Source organism: Ovis canadensis, chromosome 17, assembly GCF_042477335.2.
Source record: "Ovis canadensis isolate MfBH-ARS-UI-01 breed Bighorn chromosome 17, ARS-UI_OviCan_v2, whole genome shotgun sequence".
In the NCBI taxonomy this organism is placed as follows: Eukaryota; Metazoa; Chordata; class Mammalia; order Artiodactyla; family Bovidae; genus Ovis; species Ovis canadensis.
The window spans coordinates 80,271,677-80,291,283 of record NC_091261.1 but is presented as its reverse complement, the minus strand read 5'-3'; the positions used below and the strand labels follow the sequence as shown (position 1 = coordinate 80,291,283).

Below are 19,607 nucleotides of genomic sequence, written 5' to 3'. Positions count from 1 at the left end.
CACTGCCCCCAGCTCTAGGGGCAAAGAGTGTATCTTGATCATCTTCAGATCTCCAGGGCCTAGCCTAAAGGTGGGTGCCAAATGGATACTCTATGTGGCAAATCGAACTGAAAAACTTTACCCAGCTGCCAGCTACAGAGGTAATTTCCAAAGATAAGCTTCAACAGTCAGCAGCGATGAGTCGCCTGGAATATGTCCTTGGGACTACCTCCAGGTAAAGTCACATGAAGACGTCCTGATCTGTACCTGGCCTAGGCAATTCCCTCGGAACCTTCAGCCTCCCAAGCCTGGATTTTCTTCAGAAAAATACTCTTGGCCTTTTCCACATGCTTACAGTCTTAAAAGTCAATGATTCTCTCTTACAACCTTCATTCTAGGAAAAGGAAGAGAAATATAGTAATACAAAGTCTTGGAGATCTTGGTGAGGCCCAGTGGAAGACCAATCTAGAATGCTGTCTGCCTGGGAAAGTCATTCTCTAAGAGAAGACCTCACTGTACCAGGCTGTTCACCTCTGCCTTGACTGTGGTTACCGACCCTGTCTGATTGTCAAGGGTCTGACAAAGGGAGCCTGACTACAAATGCCCTCAGCAGCTTTGAACAATACAGAGCCCTTGTTAGGTGTTTAATAGTTAAAAACCTATGCCTTCACAGATTAAGACTGAAGGCAGGAGGAGAAGGGGATGACAGAGGAGATGGTTGGATGGTATCACCAACTCAATGGACATGTGTTTGAGCAAGTTCTGGGGAGTTGGTGATGGACAGGGAAGCCTGGCATGCTGCAGTCCATGGGGTCGCAGAGTCGGACATGACTGAGCAACCGAACTGAACTGACTGATGCCTTCATGGTTATTACTGGGATTTGTTGCTTTTAACTGCTAAGTGTGCGATGCAGACAAGGTGATAATTGCAATAAATGGTTCGCTAGGAAGTTTCTCACCTTCAGGATCTTTGGAAAAACAGTATAAAATATATTCCGCTTATACATGCTTCTCTCTTCCAACTTAATAATTGGTGATGTAACCGTCAAACAACCTGTGACTCTACTGAGGGCAGGCACAAGGGTACCAGGATGGTAAGGTTAAAAATCATCTATTCAAACCTAACCCTTTCATTTTTCTGAAACATAAATGGGATCAGAGGATAACTGAGTTGTCAAACCATGAGAAGGTTTCAAACCTAAGTTCTGAGACCACCAGACCTGTTACATTTTCATGACCCTGCTGCTGCTGCTAAGTCACTTCAGTCGTGTCCAACTCTGTGAGACCCCATAGATGGCAGCCCACCTGGCACCCTCGTCCCTGGGATTCTCCAGGCAAGAACACTGGAATGGGTTGCCATTTCCTTCTCCAATGCATGACAGTGAAAAGTGAAAGTGAAGTTGCACAGTTGTGTCCGACTCTTAGCGACCCCATGGACTGCAGCCTACCAGGCTCCTCTGTCCATGGGATTTTCCAGGCAAGAGTACTAGAGTGGGGTGCCATTGCCTTCTCCATTTCACTACCCTAGGCAGCCTCAAACAAGCTGAGACTTGCTCAAGACTACAGTTACTCTGTGGAAGGCTCAGCCTGCCACCCCAACTCAGAGCCAGTGCATTTCCCATAAGACACTAATATTCACCTTAATCTTGAGCTAAGAGTTGGGTTTCTGCAAACAGTCCTTTTCTGACTTCAAAGTGGTGAGAAATTACAAGCGCTGAGAGCTCATGAAACCGTAAAGCCTGACCTGAACTAACATGTACAGATTCAATCCTTTAACTTGAGAAAAAAAATCTATGGTGCTTCTCATGTTCCACTAGACAATGAGAACCAGGAACAAAACCCAGCCAATTCAGTGCAGCACAAAACAAGTATGGTGACTGCTGTGCCCCCTGGGAGTTGACAGGTCAGGTATAGAAATCTGATTTGTTCAGGGATAAAGCAGGAAGCCAAGGGGCAGGGCAGCAACTGGTAGGAAACAGCCAAGAGAAAAAATATCACATTTTAATGAAGTGACTACCAACAAGACTAACAATAATGATTTATGTTCCAGCAGATACTCTTCTCTGCATACCAAAGGATTTTCCTCCTCACTAGCTTCCCAAATATACCAAAGGGAGTGTCTAAGGAAGAAAGACTAGATGATTTTTAAAGATGCTTACGGACTTTTCCGGACCTTAGATTCTTCATAAAGGGAGGGGTCAGATTATTCTTACTAATTCTGAGAGTCTATGACATCAAACCAGGGGCCTCTCATTTTTCAGGTCAAGGCACAGACACAGGAATCTCAGAAGGTTTTGTTCTTGCTGTTGTTCCCTTCTGCCCTTCTTTAGTTTATTGGGAAACATTTGTAAGGGTTAAGCAAAAGAACTGGAATTAGACCTGGGTTTGAAACTTGACTCTCTGTCCTTGTGTAAATTATTTAACCTCTCAGATCCTGTGTCTTAAACTTTTTTTTTTTTTAAGAAAGTAAACAAGTAACTTTCTCCTCCAGTTCCTATCAGTTAAGATTTTAAATTGAAATATAGTTCACATACATTATGTTAGTTTCGGGTGTACTGTATAGTGATTTGATGTCTGTGTACATTATGAAATGATCACCACACTAACACTAACTTCAGTAACCACCTGTTTCTGTACAAAGTTACTACAATGTTATTGACCATATTCCTTATTCTGTATATTACATCCCTATGGCTTATTTTATAACTAGAGGTTTGTACCTCTTAATTCTCTTCACCTATTTCACCTCCTTTGTCTCTTAATCTTTAAAAAGATGATAATGTCATCCACCTTACAGCATTACCAAGAGAATTAAGAGAAATACATTACATGAAAATACCTCCCACAGTGCCTGGCACTTAGTTGGCAACTGAATTGTGAGAAGCTTACCTTCTTTCTTTCCTGTATACCTAGGGAGTTGGCTGGGGAAAAAGTTGAGCTATTAGATACACTAGCCTCAGGATTTCCCTGGCAGTCCAGTGGTTAAGACTCCACATTTCCACTGCAGGGGACACAGGTTCAATTCCTGGTGGGAGAACTAAGATCCTGTATGCCATGCAGTCAAAAAAAACAAAAAAGACAAACATACAGAGAAACCCACTGGCCTCTAAAATCTGAAGGGGAGGTTTCCAAAACAAATCCAGCAAATGTTTTCTATGTGCCCATATGCAAGACACTAAGTATGCCACCAACTTCTGGGGCCCTTCATGAGTATAAGGGGCAAGGATATGTACAAAAATAACATACCTCAAAGAGGGACAAACCAGGTGCTGGGGGCAGGGCAAGCTTGGTAGAGGAGTAAGATATTTGGTAGAGACACAAACAAGACAGGTGGTTCTTGTAGCTTTGGGGCACTCAGGTTCTTACTTCCAACAAGTTTACTTAGCTGTGAATGAGTGGGCATTTTCTTATCTGGGGGAAGGGCTACAAATTGGTGAACCTGGTTAACCAAATCGTACACTCTTGGATGGACATTCTCAACCCACTGTCAATGGCAGGGAAGAACTACTTCGAGTCCTTATTATGTGTCAGGCAGTGTTCTAAGCACTATGCAAGCATGAACTAAATGAACATGGTTGGAAAAATCCCCTGGAGGAGGAAATGGCAACCCACTCCAGTATTCTTGCCTGGAGAATTCCATGGACAGAGGAGTCTGGAGGGATACAGTCCATGGGGTCTCAAAGAGTTGGACACAACTTGAGTGACTAAAAACTAAAAATCAAAAATAAGGATTCCATTAAATAAGGACTAGTACTGTTTCCATTTTACTGAAAATGAAATGGACATGGTCCATTAGTAAGTGTTAGAGCTGGAATTAGACCACAGGGTCTGCTAACTCCAAAGTCTATGTCTTTAACTACATTCTAGACTTTCTTTCCTGGAAAAATAAATCATGGCCAGAAAGATCTAACCAAATGGAATCCCAGGATGGATGTTCAAGGTGTACTTTAATGGAATCAAGCAATGGTTTCATGTTTAGCTACTGTTGGATGTGAATGAAAAGGTAAGAGTCTAATTCTTGTTACTGTATAAAGCAAGGTCAAAAGTGGGAAAGAACAGACTTGTAAGAGACTTGTACAGTTCCCTGTCCTCTCACTGAAACGCCGAAGTGGTATCTGGGGGTGGACCCCACCCCTCCTTAGTATGCCTGATCCTGAGCTCCCTGCCTCAGTTTGCACTGATCAGAAGCCAGCCCTGGGCTAAAACCAGCCTAGCGTCCAGAAAAGGCAGACAACACACCAGGAATGTGGAAAGTCTAATAGTTGAGTTCCTATTCTATGATGGGTTTCTATTCAGCTTTAAAACCTTGTGGTCTTCTTGGACCCTGCTTTGCTCCCTCCATTCCATATCCAGGGCCATTCGTGTCACCCTGCCCTGACCACAACAAAAGGCATTTCCTCTGGCTGGTGCCTTCTTCCCCATTCCTATCACTAACAAGCTCAGCTCAGGGCCCAAAGTACACTACTCCAGACTGGTGCTCTTCCTCACCCTTGTCCAATTCATTGCGCCCACCAAAAACAGACTGATAGTCTAAACATAAAATACACACGTCGTGCCACTAAACCTATGGTCTCTACTGCATACCAGAAAATTCTACAAGCCTGGCATTAAACCCTCCACAGTCCGGCTTCACGCACCTTCTCAGCCTTACATTCCACTTCCTACGACCCCCACACCTTCCAATCTTTGTCTCCACCGTACATATCAAGTCACCACCCCTTGCGAAGATCTTGAAACTCACCAGCCTTTGCAATTGTACCCTCAGTTTCTCCCTTACCAGGATATCAACCTGCTAAATCCCATCCCCCTTTCTTTAACCTACCTAAGATTTCTCAAATCTTACCCTCAAGTATGACCCGAACAAATGTGATAGCCACTCTGGACACCATGCTGTTCTTCAATCATGCCAAGCACATTCCTGGCTCAGGGTCTTTGCTCATTTTCTTGTATTCCTTGTCCAAAATCTTCTTCCCCCAGATACGTTTCATTTCTCTGCTTAGATGGCATTAACCACAGAGGTTCCCATGATATCCCACTGCACCTATGCCCTTATCATACTTCATTTCTCTTCCGAGCAGTTACCCCTGACATATGATATTCATGTATTTACTTACTGTCTATCTCTCACCACCAGAACATACACTTCATGAGGGAAAGGATTTGATCTATCTTGCCCTGTGCTAAATCCCCCAGGCCTAGACGTGTTGGTATACAGTAGGAACTTAATATATATTTGTGGGATGAATGTATGAATAAAGTTCTCCTTCACCTTTGAAATTCCCTAGTGTTATCACCTGAAAGCTTCCCTGGTGGCTCAGATAATAAAAGAATCTGCCTCCAGTGTAGGAGATGCAGGTTCCATCTCTGGATCAGAAAGATGCCCTGGAGAAACGAATGGCTACTCATTCCAGTATTCTTGCTGGTAAATCCCATGGACAGAGGCGCCTAACAGGCTACAGTCCATGGGGTCACAAAGAGTTGGACATGATTGAGCAACTAATACACACACATAAAATGTTGTCACCTACAGGACTCATAATAGCTTGTCTTGTTTATTTTTTCCTTAATTACTCTAAATAGTGAATATGTCAAAGGCACAAACCACATATTATTCATTTCCACAAATATTTATTAATGGCCTACTGTGTGCCAGATCCTGTACATCTCAAGGACTTTGGACTATTGGAAAGAGCACTGGACAGGTTAGTCCTGGCTCTACCACTAGTTGAGTGACCCTAGACAAATCCATCTTCCTCCCTGGGCCTCAGTTTCTTTACATGTAAAATGAGGAGAGTTACATTATCTCTAGCATATGTAACACTTGGACCCAGCCCAGTGCCTTAGACACCACAGGTACTCAGCAAATATTTGATTTCTTTGTTGTTGATACTCCTGTTACACAGGAACCTGTTGTCTTGGAACACAGTTCAGACATAACAAGTAAAAGTTTAAGTCCCACTTCCTTCTCTGACTCCATGGGCAACTTCATTCTAGTGTTTATGATATAGAGAGGATGATGCACCAAATTTGAAACTGGAAAATATTAATTCTGACCACCACCATTTACTTGGCTTTGGAACCTTGAACAAGCAATTTCTGAACCTTAGTCTCCTCTCCCATAAAACAGCCATATTGACCTTCTCATAGCTCTTCAAAGGCACCACGTGCCTTCCTGCCTCGGGACCTTTTTATGTTCCCTCTGCCTGGAAAGTTCTTTGCCCTTTCTTAGCTGGACTAACTTCTACTTATTTTCAGGGCTCAGTATAAACTTGCTTTTTAAAGGAATGTATTCCCTATCCACTCCACTTGCCCCTGATGCAATCTTATTGTAATTATCTCATTTGCTCACCTCATTTATTTACCGTTCGTCTCTAGGAGTGTAAGCACCATAAAGGTAAGAACTGTGTCTGTTTTGTTTATATTTCTCAGCGCTTGGCTAAGCGCATGGTCCAGAAGTATCCAATAAATATTTTTATGGAAGAATGTACAAACTAATGCATCCAGAGGCACTAATACCTCCAGACAGCTTTTTGGTTCCTTCAGAGCAAGAGCCACGAAACATTACTGCACTCTAAGATCTTTCACAAGTTTCTGAGAATCAAAGTTCAAGACAGGGAACCGACATTACCTAGAGGCTAGGGAAAAAAAATTAGAAATCATTTGAGATAAAAAAAAAACTCTGGAAGCTAAAAAAAAAAAACCCCAGTAAAACAGGAAGAGACAGGCAGTATGTCTACCCCTAGCCCTCTTTCTCCAGAAGCCTATTATCAAGAATAAGGAGAAAATGCCATGCTCGCATGGTGAGGAAGTGACCCACTGGTGGCCTGCTCCTTGTATTCAGGATGGAGGAAGTGACTGTCCACAGGCTGAAAGCCAGGAAGCAGGGGCAGATATCCCGGACAGTCTCCCTCCTCCACTATTCCCTCCTGCCAGCTCTAGAAAGCTTCTGGATGCTGACCCTGGTGGACCTAAAGGCTGGGCCACCCACACAGGTGGCTGGGAAACAGTAAGGTCCTGGTGCTGGGGGACAGACAAGGAGGGCAGGAAGCTGCAGGGTGGTGTGAGGTGATGGGGAGGGGACTGCAGGCCCAGCCAACCTAACCCTGAAGCTACCCTTCACCCTTATATACTTCCTTTTAGGAGGTGTTGGCCCACCTTCCTCTCTGCTCTCAGAGGGGCCCTCAGGGGGCGGGGCCTACTTGCCCCAGAAAGATGCACTCTCTCCCTTCGCTCCGTCGCTTCCTAAACCCCCAAGGAGCCCACACTGCTTACTTCCTGCGAAGAATCCCAACGCCCAGGAGACCGACCGCAACATACCCGCCAGAAGCCTTGGATCCCATGGGGAAAGCCATACTCTCCGCAATTTTCCACAGAAAACCCATTACCCGGGGTAACTCTGCATTCCCTCAGAACTGCCCCAAACTCTGAGGTTCCCGTACTCTTCATGTGCCCTCAAACCCCTCACTCCAAGGAAACCCGGGCTCCTCAGCTTCCAGTTTTAATTTGAGGACCTGCAGCCGCCAGGGCCACAGAGAAAGACGCTCCCCGGCATTCCTCCCCTCAGGGACCTCAGCTCGCGGGAAACCGCCCCACTCCGCTAGCCGCCCCCTCTCGCGAGCCCTCTTCCCGCCCCCACAGCCTCCGCGTCTCCGGGGAGCGCTGCGCTCATTCGCCCAATTATCCCTCTGAGGAGCGGGGACCACACAGACAGACACTCCCGAGAGGCCGCCAGCTCCCCTCAGGCGCCCCGAGCCCAGGACAGGACGGCGCGGCCCTTTCTTACCCGCCTGCGCCGCCATGGTCCCGGAGGCGCGGAAATGAGGAGGAAGAGACCGCTGCCACACCACCTCCGCGAAGCTCCCGCCGCCGCCTCAGGCGCGGGAGAACCTCAGCCCCGGGCGCGAGCGGGTTGCGCCGCCTACGGCGCCCGGGGAGGACCAAACCCGCACCTGGCACGGGGGCCCGCCCGCCGACGCCCCGCCCAGCCGAGGCCAGGCCCCGCCCCCTTGGCGCGGGCTCTGCGGCGGCCCTAGCGCCCCCTAGCGCTGGAGGCGCCTGCCCTGGGTGCCCGAACTGGTGAGGGCGATTCAGAGCAGGCCTGAGATCTAACTCAGAGGCCTCTCTACCCATAAGGATGAAGAAAACAGAAGCTAGAGGGTCAGGTTTGACTGCCTCAAAATGAGCTGAGCTGGAATGGGAACACAGACTCTTAATCTCCAGTTCAGAGGTCTTTTCAGCAGAGTATTTGGAATCAAGAGTATGAAGCTGGAGAAACCAGGTTTACCCCCAAAACAGCTTTGGGGAGGGTGGTGGGAGGTGAGCTTTTCTCAGAAGCTTCTGGCTCAGAGAAGCCACTTGTCTAGAAGCAAGCTCACACTCGGTGGCAGATCCTTAACAGGCCAAGTATGTACATAAATGACTCCAGAACACCAGATCTTCCAGTGGAAATATACCTGTGGTCTGGATTCACCCTTTTCGGACTCCTCTTTGTAGAGAAGAGCCCTGGACCAGGATTTAGGACAGCAGACTGGTTTCTGGCAGCCACTACCTGGCTGATGGCCTTGAGAACCACTTCCCTCACTGGATTTGGTTCCCTGTGTGATGAAGGTTGACCACATCAGCTGGTCCCTGAGGTCCTTCCTGTCTGATTTTCTTGTGCTGGGTCTTTCCTTAGATCAGATTTAGGTCATGAGAAAGTGTACAAGTGACCAGGAAGGGGGCCCAAGGAAGTGAATCAGGACACTCCCACCAAGGATGAAATTCAACCCAGCCAACTCCAGTCCAAGCAAAGGTGAGCATGGAGTACGAAAAGGTGAGCACAGTTCTCTTCCCTTGTGCCCTGACCATGTAGTCCAAACCAGATGCAGGTCAGATGGGCCGCTGATGTCCTGAGTGTGAAGAAAGTGCTGTGGGGCAGTGGGGGAGATGTGCCTGACTTGTTAGTTCCTGGGAACCCTCTTCGGCAGCTGGCTTTAGTGTCTGAAGAAATCTCTCCTCTGATATAGTAAAGATGAAACTGTGTGTTGAGTTAAAGTGATGGGGATCCAGGGAACTCTCCTGACAAGCCACCTCAGGGCTAGACAAGAGGCGCGGGACTTTTATTTGTCCCGCACATGGAAGAGGTTACACTGTATTTTCCCAGACGCTGGCAGCCTTGGAATCAAGAGCCCCAGGAGGCTTTCCCTCTCCCTCTGCCCCACAGCAAGGTACCCAGGTCTGTTTCATCTCCTTCTTCACTCTCATTTCTTTCCCATCTCCAGCCTCATGGTCTTCACCCACTGGGAGTGAGGGGATAAACAACTCCCCGAAGTTGCCCCCTGGGAAGCTGAGGGAACTCTGAGAAATGCAAGTTAAAATGTAAAGGAAGAGAACAGCAGTCTATAGAAATGATATAACCCAGAGAAAGCTTTTCAACATGGACACAAAGAACATTTCAAAAGCACTGATGAACTCAAAGGGAGTTCTGGAGGGCAGAAAAGACGTGTGTGCAGGGAGAAGGCCCCCTGCATTTCTGGCACCAAGTCAACTGTCCAGTTTGACTACATGACCATGGCTTGGTCAGTCCTTGAGGCCAGATACGGCTGACTGACTCACAGTCAACTCTCTGGGCCGACAGAAATGGAAACCTGGGCCCTAACACCAGCTTAAGGTTCAAGCTCTGCCATCCTGAGGGCACTGGTCTACTGGTCAACAGCCAGACACTCCCAGCGTCGCTTCCATGTGCTTCAAACCAAATCAGCCAGACACTCCCAGTGTCGCTTCCATGTGCTTCAAACCGAATCAGTCCAGGGTCTTTAATCTCCTCTCCCTGGATCGTCCTGCCTAACACGGACTGAGGAATCATCCAAAGTTATGCTTCTGTCACCTCTCTGCTCAAAAACCTGTAATAGCTCTCCACTGCCGACAAAGTAACAGCCAAACCAGGCCCTCACGAGCTAACCACATCTCACCCTATAGCCTTCTCTTCCTACTCCCGTCACTCCAGGACTCTGCTTCTTCCTGAATGCATTCTGCCCCAGTACCATTCTGCCATGCCTACAGCCACCAGCTGTGCCCACTGACCCCCCTGCTCCCCAAGTTCTCTGTAGTTTTGTTGTCCCGTTCTGCCACAAGTGCAGTCTTGTTTCTAAACTCTTAACACATTATTTTCAATTGTATCATTTTGCAACCCCTGTGAACTAATCTGAATCTGCACTGTCCAGTGAGGTAGCCACTAGCCATATGTGGCTATTTAAATTGAGATTGAAAAATTCAGTTCTTCAGGCCACTAGCCACATTTCAGGAGCCTGACAGCCACTTGTGGCTAGCGATTACCGTGTTGCACGGTGCAGACAGAGAACATCTCCACAACTGTCAAAATTTTATTCCATGGTGCTGTTCCAGACAGTGATCAGGAAAGGCTGCTAACATCACAGAGAGGGACTACCAGACATTATGTGTCTCCTGATACGATGCAGCGGGTATACACTACCACTTATGACACAGTCTTACAAAACAAACAAAAAATAAAATCTGAATCTGGCCAAGTCTCTAGACTTAACAACCAACTTACAGGAAATGCAAGCGTAAGTAGACTTGGTTAATACCACAGTGATGCAAACAGCAGAAGTGAAGCTACAGCAGACTCAACAGGACAAATGAACTGGTTTCCTTAACAGATAAACCCCAAGGGAAAGAAGAGATGGAAAAGGACCATATAGATATAACAGAAACTTAGACATCCAATACCAATGTATGGGTCTATTTTGGATCTCAACACAGACTGTACGAAAAGTTATGAGACAACTAGGAAGATTTGAACAATGATTGGACACATGATATTAAGGAAGTACCATTAATTTTTAAAGGTACATAAAGTATTTTGGCTAGTTTTAAGAATCATTATTGAGATGCACATTGAAATACTTAAGATGGGCTATGACTAGAATTTGCTTCCAAACAGTGTTCCAGCAGGACAAATGAATTGGAGAGGAGCAGTGCGAGGGTGGGGATAAGTTACGACTGGACCTGTGTTGGTGGCTACTGGGGCTGGGAAACTGGCCCGCAGAGGCTTTCCTGCCCCGCTCTCCTGTGCCTGGTTTCCTCTTCTTACTGGGTTTATCAACTCCTAGAGCTCCCTTCAGCACTCTCGCCTGGAGAATCCCAGCGACAGAGAAGCCTGGTGGGCTGTAGTCAGACACGACCCGCCGAGGGTCGGACCCCACTGAGCGACTTCACTTTCACTTTTCACTTTCATGCATTGGAGAAGGAAATGGCAGCCCACTCCAGTGTTCTTGCCAGGAGAATCCCAGGGACAGGGGAGCCTGGTGGGCTGCCGTCTATGGGGTCGCACAGAGTCAGACACGACTGAAGCGACTTAGCAGCAGCAGAGCTCCCTTATCTTTGCATTTTCTACTACATCTTGACACTATTCAACTTGGTAACTCTGAGGTCAAAGTTTAAGAGGGTGAAGAGAGCTCCTCTCAGAGGGATGACCTGTAGCTCTGATGTGCTGGGGAGCCTGAGGCTGGGCCAGGTTTGTAATCCCACCATCTCCCAAGGAGCTTTACAGAGCAGCACGGCCCCTGCTCAAGGTGGAGGGCGCAGCTGGAGGACTAGACAGCCTGCCTTGTCAAGGAACACGGAGAGACATGCTGACGCTCAACAACCCGATTTCCTCAAGGCTCTTTCGGGCCACAAGCTAGGCTCCATGGTGGCAGCCTGCAAGCTTCAGATTTCCATACACTTATCAGAACTGGGTCTGCCTGCCAGACAGGTCACAACTTGGGTGGGGCTGTCTCTGAAACCAGGGCTCCAACCTAAGCTTCTCATTTCAAATATCCACGGGTGTTTGAAGACTTTCATCTTCAGTTTAACATTCTTGAGGACACAAAGGTGCTTTGAAGAGGCCAGACCAGTGTGACGAGTCCCCAACCCATACCCCCACTCCCCTGACACAGAAACTCCACAGCTCAGTTATGTAAAACCGTTTGTTTAATTCTAAATCAAATCGCTTTCACAACAGTGAAAATTAGTGACTGGGCAAGCTGTGCCACTGTACACGGTGTTGTTTCCTGACAGGTGGCAGGAGGGGCTGGGGCCCAGAACATAGAAACACACACACGAGAGAGGAAAACTGCCTCGGCAGAGAGGCTATGTGGTGAGCCTGCAGGGGGCTCAGAAGGGGGCTCCCTGTCGGGGCTGGGCCAGCAGTCCCAAGTCGGCTCTCCTGGCCCAGCTCCTGGCAGAGGGCGAGTGGGGACCTGCAAGGTTCAAGATCAGCACTGGGCCAACCTGGCTTTTCTAACAGTTTCCTGGGATGCCTTTGCTGGTGGAGCTCGCCTGGGCCCACTCCACTTCGTTGAAGGGTCCAAATTATTTGTCTTCCTACCTGCAACCCTTTCTTTAACCTTTCTTCTGCAGACCCATTTCTGTTGGATCCATCCAACTGAAGTCCTCTTGCCCATCACTAGGTGGGGCCATCGCACTGAGAAACTTCAGGGGCCCTCACCAGAGGTGAGAAAAAGAGCACTTTTCTCCTGTGGGTGCCCAGGGAATGTTTAAAATCCATCAGGCACACTGTAAAGGAGGTGGCTTATTCCTACCAAATGGGTTCAGTAAACGAACCACCTACTCAATACTTGTGTTTTGTCGGTTTGAACACTGAGCTCTGGCACTGAAAGCTACGGGGCTGGGGAAGGGGGCTGCAGTGGAGGGGGCAGAGGGCCTCCCTCATCTTCCTCCAGGTCTCGGTCTCCACAGGCTGTGCAGAGCTGTATCTGGAACACACACTAGGGGGGCTCTCTACTGGGGTAAGCCCAGGAGCAGTGTGGACCGGTGACGGGAGAGCACCCCAGAGTAAACCCACCTCCCCCGACCCTGAGGATCTCTCCTGTAAGAGACTCGATTTCTAGGAAGAGGCCAGATTGGCAGAGCGAGAACCTTCCCACCCGGTGAGCTGGCCTGCTGCCTGCACCACACTTCTTCCACCAGATTCAGAGGAAGAAGCTTTTGAGATTGAAAATCAGATCAAGGGCTGGGGAGGAATGGCTTCCCTGGACGTTTCCAGAGGAAGGTTTCCACGGGAAGACCGCATCCTCTTATCATGCTGAGGCTCCTGGTCTCTGTGCCCGGCTCTACAAAACACCAGGGGCTGCCGGCTCTGGAGGCGCATGCTCCCCTGGTTTTAGCACACACATAGAAGGTCTTGGAGCCACACCAAAATCAGAGTCACACGCTGGTCTCCCCGTCCCTGCCTCTTCATTAAGGACAATCTGGCTTCTGAGGAGAGTGGTCTTCAACATACTGCTGGGATGACTCAACACGGCCCCCCAGTTTCCTCTGGGGGGTCTGGGAGAGGATGCACCCAGAGCTTCTGCGGCCTTGGGATAGCTGCTCATTCAGTCCTTTCTGCATCCGAGCTCAGAACCCCACCTGAGTCCCACAGCAGGTCTCTCCTAAGATGCAGTCGGGCCCGGGCTTGGCAATCACCTGGGTTGGTGCCCCTGGGCAGGAGGCAGATGTGCACAGTTCTGGAGGGTGAGGTGATGGGCAACCACATGTCTCTGTGGGTAATATACGTCAGGAAATCAGGAGGTCATTCAGGCCACTCTGGAGCCAAAGACACTGAACAAGGCCCAGAGGCAATCAATCTTTGGGTCTCTGGTGAGTTCATGAATCAACCCCAGCTCCAGCTGCTGCAATAAGGATCTTAATAGAACAGCCATTTCATGCACGTCTGCTGAGGAAGAGGAGAAAACAGGACAGAACAGCACTGGGATGCGACAGGGGAACCTCTCTGCTCGAGGAGTCCCACTGACCTCAGAGGCCACTCACCAAGGGGTATTTTTATAAAGAGATGGAAGAAAGTTTCCATACTGGGTTCATCCCTTTGTCTTTGTAATGTTAACTTCGGGTGAAACTGGACAGTTCCTCTTCTCCTGCTTCTCCCCTGTGTGGAGTCAGGACCTGCTGAGCTGGCTGGACAGGATTTCATGGTGTAACCAGTTGAGAGACTGACTCGATGCCAAGGCCTGAGGTTACAGCAGGTTGTTTACAGCAGTGGCCAGACTCCAGGGTTCTCAACGGCTGGTCTTGAGTTCCAAAGCTCTGATGGAGAAGCAAGACTCCTTGATGTGTCGCTAACCCCACTGATTCCAGGGGTCAGGATTAGCCAGGAAGTCAAACATCAAGAGTGGGGGTGGCGTATCACTGGTCCAGCGGCCCTGCCGTGGATGTGGGCCGGGAGCCCAGCATTAGGCAATCAATAGCCAGAACATGATCACCAGGGCCACAAACAGGAAGAGGCGTGAGAGGAACTGCTCGTCCACGTACTGGGGCGTTCCGGGGACAGCTGGAGGGACACAAGGGAGGGGAGAGGCTGTGAGAATGCAGCAGCCGTGCTCATTGGCCGCTGGGTCAGAAGTCCAGAGCATCAAGCTTCGTCTCTTTACAACAGAATCCTGCTACACTGAAAATATTTCCAACCCCAAATAATATCAGACAAAACAAAATCAGAATTATTTTAAAAATGTGGAATCATGTAACAACAAGGATAAAAGTCTCCAGTTTATCCTAAGAGGGTTTTTGCCTGCAGGTGCACATAAAACAGGAAAGTCTTGGAGGAAAAGAGGAAAAGCTACTCTCTGTTAAGTATCTTATGTGTGCTGTTTAGTATACACATTACGGCCTGGTAGGTATTTTTATCCCATTTTGTGTAATAAGGACTGAAGCACAGGTATGAGGGAACCTTCCCAACATCTCGAGGTCCATGAGCTGGTGGAGACCCCGCAGCTGTGCTCTCAGCCTCTGCACACTGTCTCTGGGTTCCGGCACTGGTGAGTCAGGAGGGGTTTCAGGGAGCCCCATGTGGGGTGTCTTCCTTTTTCAGAGGCAAGAACGAGCGCCCAGACAGACAAGAAGACCTGTCTCCCTTAGTGCATAGCAGGCTCGGGGCAGAAGTGGGCTGAGAGCCTGGGTCTCCACTCCTCTCCGCTCTCAGAAAAGCTACTATGCAGAGCTCCTCCTCCTGCCTGTGGGGCAAGGAGTTAGGAGAACCTCCATCCCAGATGGGCAAACTGTACCCATCATGACAGGGAAAACCGCCTGTGACTGGGGCAGGGGGGTGCAGTGGCCCGCGGTCAGCCTGGCTGTGAACTCTGTGCGCCTGGGAAGCCCCAGGCGAGGCGCGGCCAGGATGGATGGAACCGTGCTGCCAGGCAGGCGCCTGCTCCTCCCAACGCCCTGAATGGCTGCTTCGGAGCAGAGCACACCCGGCGCTGCGGGACCTCTCTCCTCTGGTGAAACAGCAGATGGGCAGGGGAGAGACTTCTGGGGCAGAGGAAGGCAGGAAGGCCAGTCCCCAGATTGCATGGGGCTGCGTTCCTCCCCAGTGAGGCGTTCTGGTGGAGCCAGGCAGGCTGGCAGGCAACAAAGACTCATGGATTGTCTGCCATGTGCCAAGCACCAGGGTGGAGGCACGAGAAGAATGGACAGCTCAGGAGAGGCTCCTGTCCTGAGAGCGTGAGCTCCTGCTCCGGAACCATGCACCATGCCCTGCACACCAGAGGCACCAGTGAGCACAGGCAGCGCTCAGTGGCCTCGGCAGCTCCAGGGTCAGGATCCAGGCCCGGGCATCAGACTGTAACAGAGCCCAGGGCATCTACCTTGCCACCCTGCCCTACACTGAATGAGCTGGCACTCAAGCTGACTGAAGGGAGAAAGGCAGAAGCAGGTGGCAGACCCAGGCAGAGTTCCCAGAGGGCTGGGACTTAGGACCAGCCCCATGTGCATCCTGGGGGAAACTGGCCAGAGATGCTAGAGAACCGAGAGGTCCTGACTCCACGCAGTCTCCCTGCCCTCCCCACCCGCAATGGTCAAAGGTGAGGGGTATGTGCCCAGGATGATGCTTCTACTCAGCTGGTATAGTTTATCCCTTTTCATTTTAGGGGCATGGGAAGTATCTTGGGAACCACTACTGAGAGTTTTCTGATTTGTAAAATGGAGCAGGACCCCGAGTTTATGATGGAAAGCACTCTGAACAAGCCTAATGCTTGGTAAGTGTGCAGTGTTATGACCAGGACTACCAGTAATCTGGAAAGAGTTCAGCGCATTTTGAAAAGCCTGATTATCCATGTAGTAACATACATACTGTGCAATTCCAAGGAGTCCGCAAGCAAAATTACCGAGAGAACAGGGTCTTACCTGGAGGAGGCCGCCCATCATTTATGTTAAATGCTGTGGCAAATATACCAAAGGGAAAGGCCCCAATTCCAAAAGACATCTGGAAGCCACCATCTCCGAATCCAAACCCTTGGAATCCCTGTGTGGAAGAGACTCTCTTCAGAACCAGCAGGTTTCTCCCGTACCTGTCACATGTCACCTTACATACGTGTGGCACCTCCCACCCTCTTTTCCTCCCATCTCAACCCCAAGGCAGAGGAGCTCTGCTCTTCTGCCCTTCCAGGCGGCCCAGCTAAGGAGCTGTGAATGTCAGAAAGGGCTGGCTCTGGCCCAAAGTAGAACTCTCTGCTGATGCATGTGAGGGTTCTCAGAGCCCCAGGGGTTCTTTCCCAGAGTCCCACACTAGCCAGAACACTTTTCATGCTTTGTAACAGCCGGAGTGGCAATAACTTCTATGCCCAATTACAAAGGAACACAGAGCAAGCTACACACTACCTGTAACAGCAATAGAAAGTGGAACCATAACTAGCCAACAATAGAGACCATGATCAAAATTTCCATACATCCTCCCAAACAACACTACGCTGACTATTCAGGAACACAGAAAGACTCTTGTGACAAGTTATCAGATAAAACTGTTTGAACACCATGATCACAAGTACAAGACAATATGCACACAGGTGGAAAAGATATGGCTAAGTATTCTCCCTCAAGTTTTTCTTTTAATATTGTCACAGAGAATTTTAAAACTTCAAAACACTTTTTTCTCCTGATTATAAAAGTAATATATGCTTGCTATGAGAAATTCACATATTATAAGAATAAATGACATAGAAAGTCAGAGGTCTCCTGTTTACCCTCCACTTCTAACTCCTGCCTGCAGTGATCACTGTCAGCAGTCTGGTACCGTCCTCAGCTTTTTTCTCTATAATGTGTTCTACACGGCATCATCTTTCACATGAAAAGATTCAGCAAGAACTACAATACTGTAAATAGGTTAACTCCTATTTTCTAAGGGCCAGCTTTGTGCTGGGCACCAAGTGAAGTACTGGGACACTCAAATCACATTTAATTCTTACATCAGCATCACCCACATTCACAGATAACCAAACCAAGGCTCAGAAGTGAAATAACTTGACCAAGGTCACACAGCTGGTAAGGGGTAGAGTTTAGATCTGAAACTAGATCAATATGGTCTGAAAATCCATGCTTTTTTCTAATATTTATGTGGCTACACCAGGTCTGCGCTAGTTGTGGCACGTGGGATCCAGTTCCCTGACTAGGGATGGAACCTGGGCCCCCCGCCTTGGGAGCTCAGAGTTTTAGCCACTGAACCACCAGCGAAGTCCCAAAGCATAGTGTTTTTATTTTTTTGGCAGCACTGAGCAGCATTCAGGATCTTAGTTTCCTGACCAGGGATAGATCCTGAGCCCCCTGTAATGGAAGTGCAGAGTCTTAACCACATGGACCCCCCTTCCCCTGCCATGTTCTTAATTATTGTGCACATGTTAAATAAACTCTCCTCCTCTGCATCCGTGGGAAGATCCTTAGAAGAAATGATTTTAAAATAATTTTAACAAGAAAAATTGTTGGGCTAACTGCTCTCCACAAAGAGCTGACCGGCTGCACTTGTGAGTCTTTCGAAGGTCATGGAGGTGGCCGCCCCCATCCCTACTGAGTGTAGCCTGGCACCAGCCCTGAACTTCCTGCTGGGCCGCACTACCTATAAAGCCTAACAGCCGATTTTGATAAGATGAACAGGGAAGGAAAACAACTGGTTTCCATCTCCTTGGTACAGAAAAGCCTCCAACTCAAAACCAGCCTGGTGGAGTCTAAGGGGTCCTGGGATCAGGGCTGCCTTACCTAGAAAGGTGCAACTGTTTCATCAGGAACCACCACCTCATTCAGGGCCAGCCCAAGGACTGACCCTCCAGCCCCACTTCCAGCAACACCTGTGTAACCCCACAAGGCCTCACATGCGGTGGGCTTCTGCTCCTGGGGCAGAGCAAGCAAAGCCTGCCTGGCGGTTGCGAGTGGGCGCTGGTCGACATCAAAGGTGCATCGCAGTTTTCACAGCCAGGGCCTCTGCCTTTTTGGGGCCTCGGATTACTGTGTTAGGAGCAATGCTCTGCTGGGAACCAAAGCCTGGGATGGTTAACGTGAGGTGATCTGGTAGTCAAGAGGCAGGACTTCAATACAAGCCTGGTCTAGGTTTCAGCTTTGTTTGTGTGGCCCTGGACAAGTCACTACACAAACCTCAGTCTCCTCTTTTGTTCAGTGGGTTGATGTAAGGTTTAAATAAGATCATACATATAAAGCCTTAACATATAGCTCTATGCATATAATAATCATTCATCAAGCGTTCATTGCTGTTATTAAGATCCTCAATCTGAAAGCAACTAAAAGGTCCTTCAATGAAAAAAAAATTATAATGCATCAAAATTCAATGAAATAAGTAATTATTATTATTATTAAAACTAATAAAGAGGACACAAAGAACCTCATGGAAAATATTGTCAAAATTAAATTTTAGCATTGATCAGCTATACCCCAATACAAAATAAAAAAATTAAAATAAAATAAAATTTTCTTGAAAAAGAAAGCAGAATGCTAATGGCTACATAAAAATATACATACACAAGCACACAGACAAAGAGAAGACGGAGAAATGAAATATACTTGTTTTGTGCAAATTTAAATGTGCAAATTTTTAATCCAGTTAACTCTACTTCTAAGAATTTATCCCAGTAATCGTGAACCTGCAAAAAATTTATAAATTCAGCAGAGGGGGAATTCTCTGGTGGCCCAGTAGTTCGGACTCAGGGCTTTCACTGTCGAGGGCCTGGGTTCAATCCCTGGTTGGGGAACTAAGATCCTGTAAGCTGGCTGTGCAGTGTGGCCAAAAAAAGAAATTCATCAGAGTATTTTTTAAATATAAAAAAGAAAAGGAAGCAGTTAGATATCCATTCAATCCAAAGGATTAAATAAATTACGTTAAGTCCATCTGAACACTTAAACGGCAATTAAGTAAAATAGTACTGATGCAAAATCTCAAGATACATCATTACAAACCCCTCCCTCTCTGAGGATATTTCTCATTATACTGCTTCACATACACTGTGTTTCTACAAATGGAAGGTCATGGCAACCCTGCATCAAGAAAGTCTACAGGCATCATTTTTCCAACATCATTTGTTTGATTTATCATATTTTGCTAATTGCAGTATTCCAGGCTTGTTCATTATTATGTTTGTTACAGTGATTTATGATCAGTGATCTCTGGTGTTACTACTAAGACTTGCTAAAGGTTCAGATGATAGCATTTTTTAGCAATAAAGTATTTCTTAATTGAAGTATATACTTTTTTTGGCCATAATTTAATTTACTGTCTAAAAATTATGTCTACTTATTACACGTTTAATAGACTACAGTGTAAACATAACTTTTATACGCACTGGGAACACCAG

The 19,607-nt window shown here is 47.9% G+C and overlaps 2 protein-coding genes across 9 annotated transcripts in view; both read right to left on the bottom strand.

Moving 5' to 3' along the window:
* LIMK2 (LIM domain kinase 2) overlaps nucleotides 1-7,962 on the bottom strand; it is a 52,138-nt gene extending 44,176 nt beyond the window's left edge. The window contains exon 1 of one of the 2 annotated variants that reach the window (XM_069557047.1): nucleotides 7,763-7,962. In XM_069557047.1, the coding sequence (XP_069413148.1) occupies nucleotides 7,763-7,778 (16 nt within the window). In that variant the 5' untranslated portion in view covers nucleotides 7,779-7,962. The remainder of the gene's footprint in view (nucleotides 1-7,762) is intronic. The other variant, XM_069557050.1, reaches the window with a different exon arrangement.
* A 3,972-nt stretch (nucleotides 7,963-11,934) lies between these two features.
* The window catches only part of RNF185 (ring finger protein 185), a 29,579-nt gene continuing 21,906 nt past the window's right edge, over nucleotides 11,935-19,607 (bottom strand). For all 7 annotated transcript variants that reach the window (XM_069557043.1, XM_069557041.1, XM_069557040.1 and 4 more), the window contains 2 exons: nucleotides 16,162-16,279; nucleotides 11,935-14,311 (listed from right to left, as the gene is read on the bottom strand). In XM_069557043.1, the coding sequence (XP_069413144.1) occupies nucleotides 14,214-14,311; nucleotides 16,162-16,279 (216 nt within the window). In that variant the 3' untranslated portion in view covers nucleotides 11,935-14,213. The remainder of the gene's footprint in view (nucleotides 14,312-16,161; nucleotides 16,280-19,607) is intronic.